The sequence below is a fragment of the Camelus bactrianus genome, chromosome 7, assembly GCF_048773025.1.
Source record: "Camelus bactrianus isolate YW-2024 breed Bactrian camel chromosome 7, ASM4877302v1, whole genome shotgun sequence".
In the NCBI taxonomy this organism is placed as follows: domain Eukaryota; kingdom Metazoa; phylum Chordata; class Mammalia; order Artiodactyla; family Camelidae; genus Camelus; species Camelus bactrianus.
Genome location: NC_133545.1, coordinates 37,094,494 through 37,108,101, shown reverse-complemented (window position 1 = coordinate 37,108,101; position 13,608 = coordinate 37,094,494). Strand labels below are relative to the sequence as shown.

The 13,608-nt window shown below is 33.5% G+C and overlaps 1 protein-coding gene across 1 annotated transcript in view; it reads right to left on the bottom strand.

The window, feature by feature from the left end:
- HERPUD2 (HERPUD family member 2) overlaps window positions 1-13,608 on the bottom strand; it is a 36,620-nt gene that overhangs the window by 7,830 nt on the left and 15,182 nt on the right. The window contains exons 4-5 of the mRNA XM_074367239.1: window positions 11,713-11,826; window positions 9,065-9,219 (exon numbers count right to left, since the gene is read on the bottom strand). Of these exons, the coding sequence (XP_074223340.1) occupies window positions 9,065-9,219; window positions 11,713-11,826 (269 nt within the window). The remainder of the gene's footprint in view (window positions 1-9,064; window positions 9,220-11,712; window positions 11,827-13,608) is intronic.

Below are 13,608 nucleotides of genomic sequence, written 5' to 3'. Positions count from 1 at the left end.
TTGTCAGTCAAAAAAATTAAAATTACTATTTACAGTGTTTGTACTTTTATAGTGTGTGGAATCAGGTTTGCATTTGGCCACATTCTATAGAGAGCACAACCTATAGCTGTAGGGCTTAATCAGATAGGCTGTTCAAAAAGACTGTGTGCAGAAATGGAAAAGAAAAAATAATGATTTCATGTTTATTGTATGTGTGTATTCTCTTAACTGTCCTCTAACCAGTATATTATAAAAAATAACTTCAGCATTTTTGCAAATTTTCAGTTATTCCAAAATAATGGTTTTTTTAATGGCATAAGCAGACTACTCAGTCAAGTAGATGATAAACCCTTTCCTGGTTTGCTCAAAACTAAAGCAGAGTGATGGAAATTAACAAAGTCTTTAGGTTAAAATTATCCAAATCAGGAGTACTAGCACATAGAGAAAATTGACTTTTCATTATCTTTGGTCCTTATCTCTTTACATGATAAGAAAAAAATGATATAGCAATCAAATTTCTAGTATTTATCAGTTAAAAACAGCATTTGAAAACGTTTACTAATCATGAAATAATTTCATGTATGAAAATATTTTAATAGGATTGGTTGTAAAAGAAGCATGAGGTGTTACTGCACGATATATGCAATGTTTTTAAATTTTTAGCACAATTTTTATTCTTTGATTTATATTTATATAAACATATTTTAGTATTGTATGTAAATACAACTTCCTATTTCTCATTAAAAATCAGAGTAAGGGTCAGTTTCTATCATAAGAAAATCTTATGTAAAATATATTCTGGAGCATCCTCTGTGCCTGTTTCCTTATATAGGTATGAGAACATTTCCTAACGCATATGGTTGTTAAATTTATATATATATATATATCTCATATCACATCAAACAATGTCTGGCACAAAGTAAGCAAATATTAAAAAATTATTGTTATTATCATTGCTAGGGAGGGATATATAATGATGTGTTTACCAAAATTTGTGCTTTCCTTCTGTAGTATTCTGTAGTATTTGCTAGGAAGTGACTGCCCAGTTAGGGACTACATTTCCTAGCTCCTCTTGTAACTCCTTGAGCTATGTGACTACTCCTTGCTCATGGAATGTGACTAACAATGGAATATATCACTTCTAGGCCAAGGTATTTACAAAGTAGGTGTGTTTCTCTATGTTTTTTTCTCCCCATATGCCAAGTATATTTAGATGAACGCCAAGACCTTATGAGGTGAAAAGACATAAAGTGGAAAAACCCTGGGTCCACGAATCACCTGATGGAGAAAAATTATCTACGTAGGAATAATAAACACTAGAATCAGACTACTACATAAGTAAGAAACAAACTTCTCTGATGTTAAGATTCTAAACTTCGGGAGTTACATGGTTATTTGTCAGCCAAGTGTCAAAATGTTTTATAAAAGTGATTTAATAAAATTCATATTTTTTACATAAGCTAAAGTTAAAAAATAAATAAAAATAAATTTTTAAAGGTTGAATTTAACTGAATTTAATCAGGCCCTAGATTTAGCTACCAGATTACGGGCAATCTATGGAAATAAAGGAAAATACTAACTGATGCCATGAGGATATAGAGAGCCATATCTAGACTACTATGCGAAATTACATAGAGCAGAAAAGGCATAAAGTAAAAAATGGGAGGGATAGGGATTATATTAGAAGAGCTTTAAGAAACATCAACCAAATGCAGTATGTCAATCTCGTTGAATACTGATCCAATCAAAACCACCATGAAAAAGATACTTGAGACAATCAGGGAAAATGGAACACAAATTAGGTATTAAATGATTAAAGAATTTTTAATTTTGTTGAGTGCTCCAATAGTTTTGTGATTATTATAGTCCATATTTGTCATATCTGTTTCAGATACACAGTGAAGTATTCAGATGAACTGATATGATATCTAGGTTTTACTTTAAAAATATTCCAGCCCAAGAAAAAAGGGAGAAGGAAGGGGGACTGGTTGAAGAATCACAGTCTATTAATAGTTGCTGAAGCTGGGTGTTAGGTAAAAGGGGGTTCCTTATAATATTTCCTGTACTTTGTGAATATTTTGAAAGAATAATAAAATTTTTAAAAATTAAAAAAAAACTGAGATAGATAGACAGGTTAAAAAGTGGGCTTATTCATTAAATTTTAGTAGTCTATATACAATGGAATATGTGCATTTGATAAAAGAATGGGAGGGCTCCTATGTATTATTGTGGGACGATGTTAACATATCTAGTGAAAAAGCAAATGTAGGCTAGTGTGAATACAAAGTACACTATTTGTGTTCAATTCACACACACACTTGTGTAAGCACAAATAGCTATAACAGTTGCTTCTGAGGAAGGCAACTGGGTAGCCAGGAGACACAAGAAAGAAACTCTTGTATACTTTCTTCATTTTAAAAATGGTACCATTCACATATATTACCTCTCAGAAAATAACTAAGAAAAGAAATTGCTTATTTACTCTCCTGTCTCTCTGACCAGACTCTGCTCCTAAGAACAGGAAATGGGCTTTATCCATTATGATATTCCAGTTTTTAGCATAATACGTATGTGTTGAACAACTTCATATGAAAACCAACAAAACACTGAAATAAAGTACTCATTATAAGCAACTATTTAATCTAGTAACTTGCAAACTTCACTTAATTTTTCAACATTAAATGGAAACATGTAATGTTGATATGGTAAAAATTACAACTAAATTAAAGAAAACCATTTGCAAAGAAAAGGATACTGGAAGGAAATACTAAATGTTAACAAACAGTTGTCTTTAGATAATTGGATGGGTAATTTTCTCCCTCCCTTTGCTGTTTTTTCCCAAACTCTGTAATATGCATATATTGCTTTTATAATTCAAAATAATTTTTAAACATTTTTTGCAAAGAACCAAATAAAACAGAAACAGAAAACAGAACTATCTGGAATATAGTATGTCTGTCTCCATACAATATGTCATATTCTTTATGCAAGGAAAACAAAGTAAGAGGATAACCTAACCAGATTAGGAAAGTCACAATGAGGAGATTGCTGATATATACAAGCAGGAGAAAATCATCTGATGGCACAAGTTCTGACAGCTTCTTTTTCCTTTTCGGGTGGCTATAGGATAAAAACTAAACACAGAGAAAAGGGGCAAGGGAAGGTTATAGGAACACAGGGAAACAGTACAGTATAGTAGAGATTATGGCAAAAACCAAGAACTTGAAAGACTGTTATTCACAAATCTATACTTGAAAACTATACCAAAAACATTCATTAGTATGCTTTTTAAAAATAAGAATTATAAAAGAGAGGAGATGAAAGGAATTGGAAACTTCAACAATTAGGAAAAAATTCTTTCCCCCACCACTCTGTGCAATGATGCAGCAACTGCAAGGATTCTCCACTTTGCTTCCAGAGTATGCCTTTTCAAGACTGCACACTTGCTTTGTTCTCCCTGCTGAACCTGCCCTTAAGACCATGTTACCACCTATCAAGCCCTCCCTACTCCTCCAGAGACAGTCACTGCCTTCTCCAGGCTCCCACAGAACTTTTTTCAAGACCAAGACAACACATCAGCAGATGGCAATTTATTTGCCTATGTGACCTATTTCCATCCAGGGCAACTACATAATTCATTTTCCTGTCTTCAGTGCCCAGCTACAGTAAATTCTAAAGTAAACTTTTTCCTGAATAAAGCCACAAGGTCCTCATGCAGACAAATTTGCTTACCCAGTCACCAATACTTAAAATCTGACCAACAGATTTGACTAGAGAAAAATTTTAAACAGGAGAGTAGAGGGGAGAGAACCACCATTATAAATGAAGTCAAAATACAAATGGTAACCTAGGAAAATATACTGAAACAAATGACAGACAAAATAGAGTCACTTCAACAAGACTGTTAAAAACATACTTTCAAGTCAGGTAAGAATTTGAATTCTAGTTCTGCTACTGACTACTTCTGTGAACTTAGGCAAGCTACATAACCTTTTCACCTCCTTCTCCTCAGTCATATGATGGGAGAGAATAGTACCTAGACTACAGAGGTGGTATAAAGTTCAGTGAAATAAAGCATGTGCAAGTGCTCAATACAATGCCTAGCTTGTGCTAATTGCTCAATAAGTACTAATTATTGATATCCTTTTAGATAAAGAACTATCACAAATGAATTTTTTAAAATACCAACATGCCAACAAATAAGCATTTCACAAAACAAAATAAAAAAGAATGTCTCTCTATTGTGTCTCAAATTAAAACAAGGACATTCCAACTTACCACACCAGCAAATACATATCTGTAAAGGGCTCTTTAACAACAACTGTTATGGGGAGAATAAACCGGTACAGCTTTTTTATGGCTGAATAGTATTCCATTGTACATATCTACGACAATTTCTTTATCTACTTATCCATCTATGGACACTTAGGTTGTTTCCTTATCAAGGCTACTATAAATAATGCTGGAATGAACATGCGGGTACATGTATCTCTTCAAATTAAGTGTTTTCATTTTCTTCAGATGAATACCCAGAAGTTGATTTGCTGGATCATACGTAGTTCTGTTTTTAATTTTTTGAGGAAGCTCCATACTGTTTTCCAGCATGGCTGGAATTTACATTCCCAACAACAGTACACAAGGGTTCCCTTTTCTTCACAGTCCCAACCAATGCTTGTTATTTGTTGTCTTTTTAATAAAAGCCATTCTGACAGGTGTGAGGTGATAATCTCATTGTGATTTTGACTTGCATTTCCCTGATAATAAGTGATGCTGAGCATCTTTTCATGTACCTACTGGTATCCGTATGTCTTCTTGGAAAAATATTCAGATCCTCTGCTTATTTTTTAATTGAATTATTTTGGAGGTTTTGTTTGTTTGTTTGTTTGTTTGCTATTGTATCAGTTTTTTATATATTTTGGATATTAACCCCTTATCAGATACATGATTTGGAAATATTTTCTCCCATTCAGTAGGTTGCCTTTTCATTTTATTGATGATTTCCTTTGCTGTGCAGCTTTTTAGTTTGATGTAACTCCATTTGTTTGTTTTTGCTTTTGTTGCCTCTGCTTTTGTTGTCAAATCTAAAAAATCATCAGCAAGTCCAATGTCAAGGGGCTTATCACCTATTATCTTCTAGGAGTTTTATGGTTTCAAGTCTTACATTCAAGTCTAATTCATTTTGAATCAATTTTTGTATATGGTGTGAGATAGTAGTGTAGCTTTATTCATTTGCATGTGGCTGTCCAGTTTTCCCAACACCATTTATTGAGGAGACTGTCCTTTCCCCATTGTACATTCTTGCCTCCTTTTTCATAAATTAATTGCCCATATATATGCATAACTTTATTTCTGGGTTCTTTATTCTGTTCCATTGATCTATGTGTCTGTTTTTATGCCAGTACCATATTGTTTTAATTACTATTATTTTGTAGTATAGGTTGAAATCAGAGAGTATGATACCTCTAGCTTTGTTCTTCTTTCTCAGGATTGCTTTGGCTATTTGGGGTCTTTTGTGGTTCCACACTTATTTTAGGATTGTTTTATTTCTGTGAGAAATACCATTGGAATTGGATGGGAATTGACTGAATCTATAGATTGTTTTGAGTAGTATGGACATTTTAACAATGTTAAATCTAATTCATGAGCATGGAGTATCTTTCCATTTATTTGTGTCTTCAGTTTCTTTCATTACTGTCTTGCAGTTTTCAGTGCATGGGTCTTTCACCTCCTTGGTTAAACTTATTCCTAATACAGACTTTAAATGTTGTAGATTTATATTTGATCTGGAAAGATGTCCAGGCTACAGTATGTTTTTTTAAAAGTCTTATAAAATAAAATTGTATGATATTTCTACTTATAAAGTATACTTAGAAAAAGGGTTTGGAAGGAAAATATAAAAATTACTATTTTAACTATAAAACTAATGATAATTAAATAAAAAATAATATAATGAGTAATATTATTAAATAATAAAATAATAAATAACAAATAATTAATATTATTTTAACTATAAAACTAATAAAATAAGTACAAAAGTTGTTTCTCAGTGGTGGGTCAAAAGCAATTTTTACTTTAAAAAATCAGATTAATATAGAAGGGTACAATGAGCAGGTTTCCAGTTTTATTAATTATAAAATAAGGCTGTTACTATTTCAAAAGAAAAAATTGAATGTACAAAACAGTGGGTATTCTATAAACCAGTGAGCAATTTTTGGAGTTAAGTAAATGTGACAGCACAGCACACTGAGTCCAAGACAGTCAGTCGGGATTTATAAATGTGACATTATAAATGGACAAAGTGGTGAGGTATGTGTACTGTTTGGTCTTTTCATGTTTCTTTAAGAGCTAGATAGGCAAATAATCCCTTGCATTATGGTTACTCAAAGTGAGATTCCCAGAATATTATTAAGTTGGCAGATTCCTGAGCACTACTCCAAACCTAGTGGCTCAAGAACTCAGGGAGTAGGGAGCAGAATTTAGCAATTTTAACAAGCTAACTAAAGATTGAGAGTACTAACCTACATGGTGGAAAACACATATGAATAGTTAACCATAAGCTGTACTGAAGTCTGAAAAAGCAGTGCTGAGATTGTATTTTGTGGGTGAATTCTTCAAGGTCACTAAATTACTGCTCTTGCACATTTAAGGCTACGGCTATGTTAAATAAAATTTACTTAAAGATAGATGTAAAGTCTTCCTTAGTAAAAAATTACAACTATGAGGTTGAGTTAAATTATGTTCATTGTTGAACTGAATAACCTATTTATTGAACTTTCACTTAAATTGCTTTGTAAGTCACAAAGTGCTCTTTCCAAATATAAAGATTTATTTTTCAGCATTGAGCACTGGCATTCATTCATTCAAATGTTTCAGTGTATCAGACACACAGGTGCCTATACATCTGTTTGCTGAATGAATGTACAACATTCATTTCTAAGTATGAATGAATTTACAGATAACTGCTAGCACATCACTCAATACTTCACATACATGAACTTTTAATCCACACAGAAATCCTCTATGATAAGTACTGTTATCTCCAGATCATAAGCAAACTGAAGCAAAGTAGGGGAGAGACTTGCCCAAGCTAGTAGTGGATAGGACCAGGATTCAAACCAAGTCAGGCTGGATCCCGAATCTGTATATCCACTAAGCTATACTGCCCTCCTTATTTAAAACTAAACACTACACATTTAATAATAGATTCCCTAAGTGAAGCTCAAATCTCTAATGATTTTATTGCTCATCATTTTAATACTTACTTTTAGCAAAATAAACACTAGTTCAGTTTTTTCTAATCAGTTTTATATACTTCTAAGAGCTAAATGACTTTGTCTCTGAAGTTTGTTGATTTCTTCAACAGCCTAGTTTAGAGAAATTATTAATCTTTTCCCAAGATATCTATTATCTTATTCTGAAGACCAGCAACCTTATCACTTTGTTTTGTCTATTACAAAATATATTCACTGTAAGTATGAGAAAGAGTTAAAAATCTTATTGTCCAGAGATAACAACTATTAACATGTTATTATATATTCTTCAGGGTTTATTATATCCATAACATTCTCACTTTCCACCACTACCACCACGTAAGTAAAATCACTGTATAAATTGAGAAGAACTGAACTGTCTTACTCTGCAAAAAAGATAGGAAATGAATCACTGTCATAAGATAGGAAGTATTTTAAGTTACTATTCTATAATGTAAACACCCTAGAACACTGCCTTTTACAAATAACTAAGTTTTGGTTTATAATAATCATTTTCTGAAAGCAAAAATAGTTTCATAGGATGCTTTACAAAGTCTACAATCAACCTCATCTAAACATTTATTTTTGAAGAAATGCTTCACATTCAAGAAATACAAATGAGATTTTTTTTAATATTTTGCTACATACTCAGCTTCATTTCTTACATTAAGAACTGAATTAAGTTTAAAATTCTAGCAGGGAGGATATAGCTCAAGTGGTAGAGCACATGCTTAGCATACACAAGGTCCTGGTTCAATCTCCAGTACCTCCTCTAAAAATAAATAAGCAAACCTAATTACCCTCCCAAAACAAACAAACAAAACTCTAAGTAAGAAGTGCCTCTATGTTTATTATATCCTGTTTGGCATAACAGTCGGTGGCTATCCCATGGTTATATCACTTACTTACTCCCTAGCCGTTTCCTTATTTCCAGCCTCACCACAGACCTGGAGCCCTGCCACACACTACAGTCCCACAGCATGCTACGCAACACAAAACAACTATCTCTACCTATTATTCACATTTCCTTTACTTCAGAAGTAACAACAGTACCCTAGCAAAGTACTCTGGTTTCAGACATAACCCAGGTCTAAACTATATTCTCCAAGATCTTACTCTCTGAGCTGTCTGAAAGATGTGCTGTGGCTGTCGGCTGCACTTCCCCTGGAACTGGCTAACCCACGAGGCCTGCTATAGTTGCTAAATATAAGGTAGCCATAGCAAGCTTGAGTAAACTCTTCTCACAAGGACTCTGTATAAGATGCAGTGGTTAGCATATCTTCATAATATATCACAGTCTTACTCTACCTCAGTTGTTACCAAGCCTGGCCGATCATAAACACCTGTGGAACTTTTGAAAAACAGATTACTGGGCCCTATGCTCTTCCAAGAACACCCTCACTCACCCATCTGCTCCCCAGAAGACTAATTTGAGTAGATCTACAGTGAGACTGAGTTAAAAAAAAGTTAGTTACCTAGATCCTTGCTATTCAAAGCATGGTCTAAGCATCAAAAGCATCAGCATCACTGGGGAGCTCTCTGGAAATACAGAATCTCAGGCCCCTTCAGACCTACATAGGCAGAACTTACATCCTAACAAGAGCCCCAGGTGATTAGCACAAACATTAAAGACTGAAAAGCAATGCACTAGACAATTCTAATGTATAACCAGTTTTCAAAAGCACTGCTCTACCTAATCCTCTAATTCGTACCCCTAACATATAAATCAGATATATGAATAAATTTCAAATGTACTTTGATTAGTGAAGGGGGCTACCATGAAGTCTGGAGTCACAGATTTTGAAAAGGCCCACAGCTACCGCGGTTTCACTCACCCTTGCATTACATATGGGAACTGCTGACTCTGTGCTGGGTCGGTTTGTGCTTGTGGAAGGGTACGTTGCCTCAATCCTTCTGAGGAAGAACTGGCAGCTAAAGACAAGGTTTCTTGACTGGCTGATGGAGTGGATGATCCTGACTGATCTGAATTCTACAAACAAAAATGTAATTATTTTTTCAAGGAGACTTAATTCATTACAATCATTAGATTATAGATACATTGCGAAAAATGTATTTATGAAATCCCTCTGCAAAGAGTGAATTTTACAAATGTACTGATTTGAATTCTGTGCCCAGCATAACAGATAGATATTTTAATTCTGATGAGACTAAAGAGTTTAGAAAATCAAAGTCCCTTACTTATGTAACAGTCCATTTCTCAACTAGAAAAGGCTGAGTAGTAATTATATACCAAAAAAGAATACAAAATTGTGAAAATTAAATTAATGCATGCAAAGCTCTTTTCATGATGCTTAACTCATAGGAAGTACTCAATAAATGGTACTAATTACTGTCACTTAAAAAGTTACTACATGCCAGCTACTATATAATATGCTATTAGTAACATATTGCTTTAAAATACTGAAGAACATGCTAGAATTTGGTGTTAACTCTGACATTAACAAGAAACATAACCTTAAAATTCACTTAACCATTAAGTCTCAGCTTTCCTACTAAAAATGAGATTGAACTAGATTTTCAAGATTCCTTTCAGTTCTAAAATTCTATTAGTTTATAAATTTAAAAAAACCCAATGAATAGTTTTTTTACAAAATGAACAAGATACCAAATAGGATTTAAAAATTCTCATGCTCCCATGATGTCAGTAACTCAGAGATTCAATAACCTCACATAATATAACCCCTTGAAGACTACCCCAATTTGTTGCTGTTTGAAAATAGTCTGTAAAGAGTTTTCTGTAAATGTAAAACACAGTTACATTTTATATAAATTACCCACTTTAAAAAGCTAGGTATGATATAATTTTAACATTCTTTCAAGTTTGTTAAAGTTGCATTTACCTGCACTGCCTTCCTATTGACAGCGTATCTTTTTGCATGTCTACCTTCCTTAGTCTTCCCATGTGAAAAGGTCCAAGGACACTCGTCTTTTGGAAAACTAATGAAAGCTTTAAGATATTATTCTACACCAAATAGATACCATTATCTTACCCAGGAATCTGCTGCTTAGGCACATGAACCGGGAAAGGCCTCTTTTTTGGCATTTCTTATTAAATAGATCATCAAAATATGGTGTTCATTTAAAAAGCAATAGAAGAAAGGCCTGCTCATTTAGCAGGACAGCCTAATTTCTCTAGAACTAATTATTTCTGACTTTATTAGATAATTCTTTCATGAAAAGATTTTTAAGACATTTTCAAATCCCATTGAAATTTCTCAGCCATAAAAAATTAAGAGGAATTCAACTTAATTTTCCTTTGATACTTTTTAGATTTTTATTACACACCTCGAAAAAACTGAATATGTAACTAATGACATGAAATCATGGCTGATGAACCTAGAAAAGTGAGAAGATTCTTTGTCAACAAAAATTGGAGCAACACAACTGTGTCCAACAACTATATATGGAACTCTATACCAATGCCAGTGTTTTAGCCCTTCTTGAAGCAAGGTAGGAAACACAGAAAGACTCTCACGTTTATTGACAAAACATATTTCAGTTTAATGTAAGCTAAAGTCCCATGGCTGTTATGAGAAAATACTTACCACTGAGACCATACTAATTAAATATAGCAACTAGAGGATCTAGTTTCTTAAAGAAGCAGTCAACTAGTATCTGTCTACTGAAAGATCTTTCAACTAATTATCACCCCTGCCACTCATCCCCCTCCTTAAAGGTTTGGCTAGATTCTTGACAAGAAGGAAAGTACACTTAGCAGTACAAACGTTCCCTGCCCAAGAAGTTTTAAGAAAGCTTCCTCTCATTCGATCCTTTTCTCTCACCTCCAAAAGTGTCACATAAAACTTTTATGAGAAACCAAAAATAATTTAATATAAAAGAATCTAGGACAGTGTCTTTAAAACTTGTAGAAAATGTCTAAGTTGAAGAGTTCAACTATTTTTTTTAATTTCCAAAACAAGTTTAGGCAGGAGGAAAAATAAGGAGGGAGAAATGAACACTCAAGTCTGAAAGAACTGAGCAGATTAAGTACTTTTTCCTCCTGCAGTTGGAATGTATCCTCAAATCCAGTCATTTTAAAAGACAAAATTCTTGAACAAGCAATTTCCTTCAAGATGATTTAGCAAAGTTTAAATAATGTAATCTACATTGACTAAATATACTACATCAAATACCCTAAATACTTCTGAAGTTTCGGCCCTCGGGCTTATATTATATAACCATATCATAATTCTGTTTTCTGGGTATTTCAGTAATTAAATCCCTGAAGACTGGATCTAATACCGACCTACCACACGGTAAATTATATCTCCTGGGGAACAGGCTTCAAGGGATAACACTGGGTACTGGATCTTTAAAAATGAAGTTTAAATGCTTAACTTGAGCTGTTCAAAACACAGTCTCACAATCCACAATCTCTAATTGTTCTATTTTCCACTTAGTTTTTAGAGGCAAAAAGGATAATCAGAAAACTTCAACATTTACTCCTCCCAAAACAACTCACAGAATTGCTGCTGGATGCCAATGCTTCATGACTTTCTCTACTGGTGCTGGATTTTGGAGAACTGGGAGGAGTCCGAGAAGTACATACTAGATGAACCATATGATACTCATCTTGCTAAAATTAAAGAAGATTACATTTAAAGGGTAATACTGGAAAAAACACAGCTCAAAAAAGTCAGTAGCTAAGCGGAAATACTGAACTCAGAACTTAAGTTCCTTTCTAGCATAGCCATTTTATAATAATGTTGTCATTTGCAAGTAAATTGGGGAGCTTTTGAATTCAGTAATTTTCTCCATGCTTAGAAAATGGTCTCAATAGTCAGGAATTGCTATATAAAAAAATGATTATTCTGTATACCAAGCAGTCTTAAAGCAAACAGTGCTGTAAAGTTAGGTCAATGAAATCTATTATTTCAATTAAAAAACACTAGCACATTAATATAAGAACTGCAATAGTCACACTGAAGCTTAAACTGGTTTTATCTCTAACACACACAGACATAAAGTATCTATTTGAACTATATTCTGTAAATATTCCAAATGTGCTTCTATAAATCTATAACTGAAGGAAAATATTCTAGTAATGACTAGAATTGGAATTTTGGCTTAGCAATTTCATGAGTATATTTATAGCCAGGCATAATGCAAGTAAATAAAATGGAGAAAGGAAAGAGAATAAAGAGGGGCAGAGAAGAACAAAAGATAGCTCAACAACTTTTAAAAAATACAGAAAAGAAAAAAAATCAGAAAATGATCAAGAAAAGGGGGCAGGAAGAAAGATGCCCCGTTGTGAGAAAGAGAAACAAAGCTCCTAGAAACTAAGAATTCATCATCTATCATAAACCTAGGATTGTGCTTAATTCTAAGGTGAATCCAAGAAAAGGTAGGAGTAAGCCCCTCCCCTAAAGAGGCTCATGATATTGTTAAAAGAACAGACTAGCACATTAGAGCACAATTAGAGAAATACATAAAACAGCCTTTTGTATAAAACTAAGAAGAACAAATTAGGATGCCAGGGAAAGGCATACCCAGAGATAGCACGACATAAGGCATGACTAGCAAGGTAGGTAGAAAGCAGGCCTGATTTACAATGTCCCCTTGACTTTGGAACACAGAACATTAAAAAGCATCCAAGTGTAAGATGTTTATCTTTACAAACCTAGTTTCAAAGGTCACATTAACCACAACTAGCTCATAGTATATATTCACCTTTGGGAAATATTTCTGTAAAATATTTTGTAAGTTAACAGCTAATGGCAGCTTTTAACTAAGAAAAAGTAAGGAGTTATACAGTTCAAAGATCTGTTCAAAATGTAAACATACTGTTCAGAATGTTTCACAAGGGGCACAACAGTCCTTTGACTGAAGCACTCTTATTTTAAGTCTTCTGGATGGAAACCATTTCTAACAACAAAAGCCTTTTTAAAGGTATGTATATGCAGACTCTAGCTATCCTTGGGTTAAAATAATAAATAAATCTATATTTCAAAGAGCATATAGCAGAAAGGTTTTTAAGCATAAAAATAGAAAAAATGAACAGGTGGAGCACAGAGGGTTTTGGGGGTAGTGAAATACTCTGTATGATACTATAATGGTGGATACATGTCATTATACATTTGTTAAAACCCACAGAATACATAACACCAAGAGTGAACTCCAATGTAAACTATGAGTTTGGGGTAATAATGATGTCAATGTAGGTATCAATTGTAACTACAATAACACTCTGATGTGGGATGTTGTTAGTGGGGCTAGTTGTTCATATGTAGAGGCAAGAGGTTTCTCTTTACACTTTCTGCTCAATTTTGCTGTGAACCTGAAACTACTCTAAAAAATAAAGTCAATTAAGAAAAGAAACAGGGAGGGGGTGGAAATCTGGTGCAAATCCCACTACTTC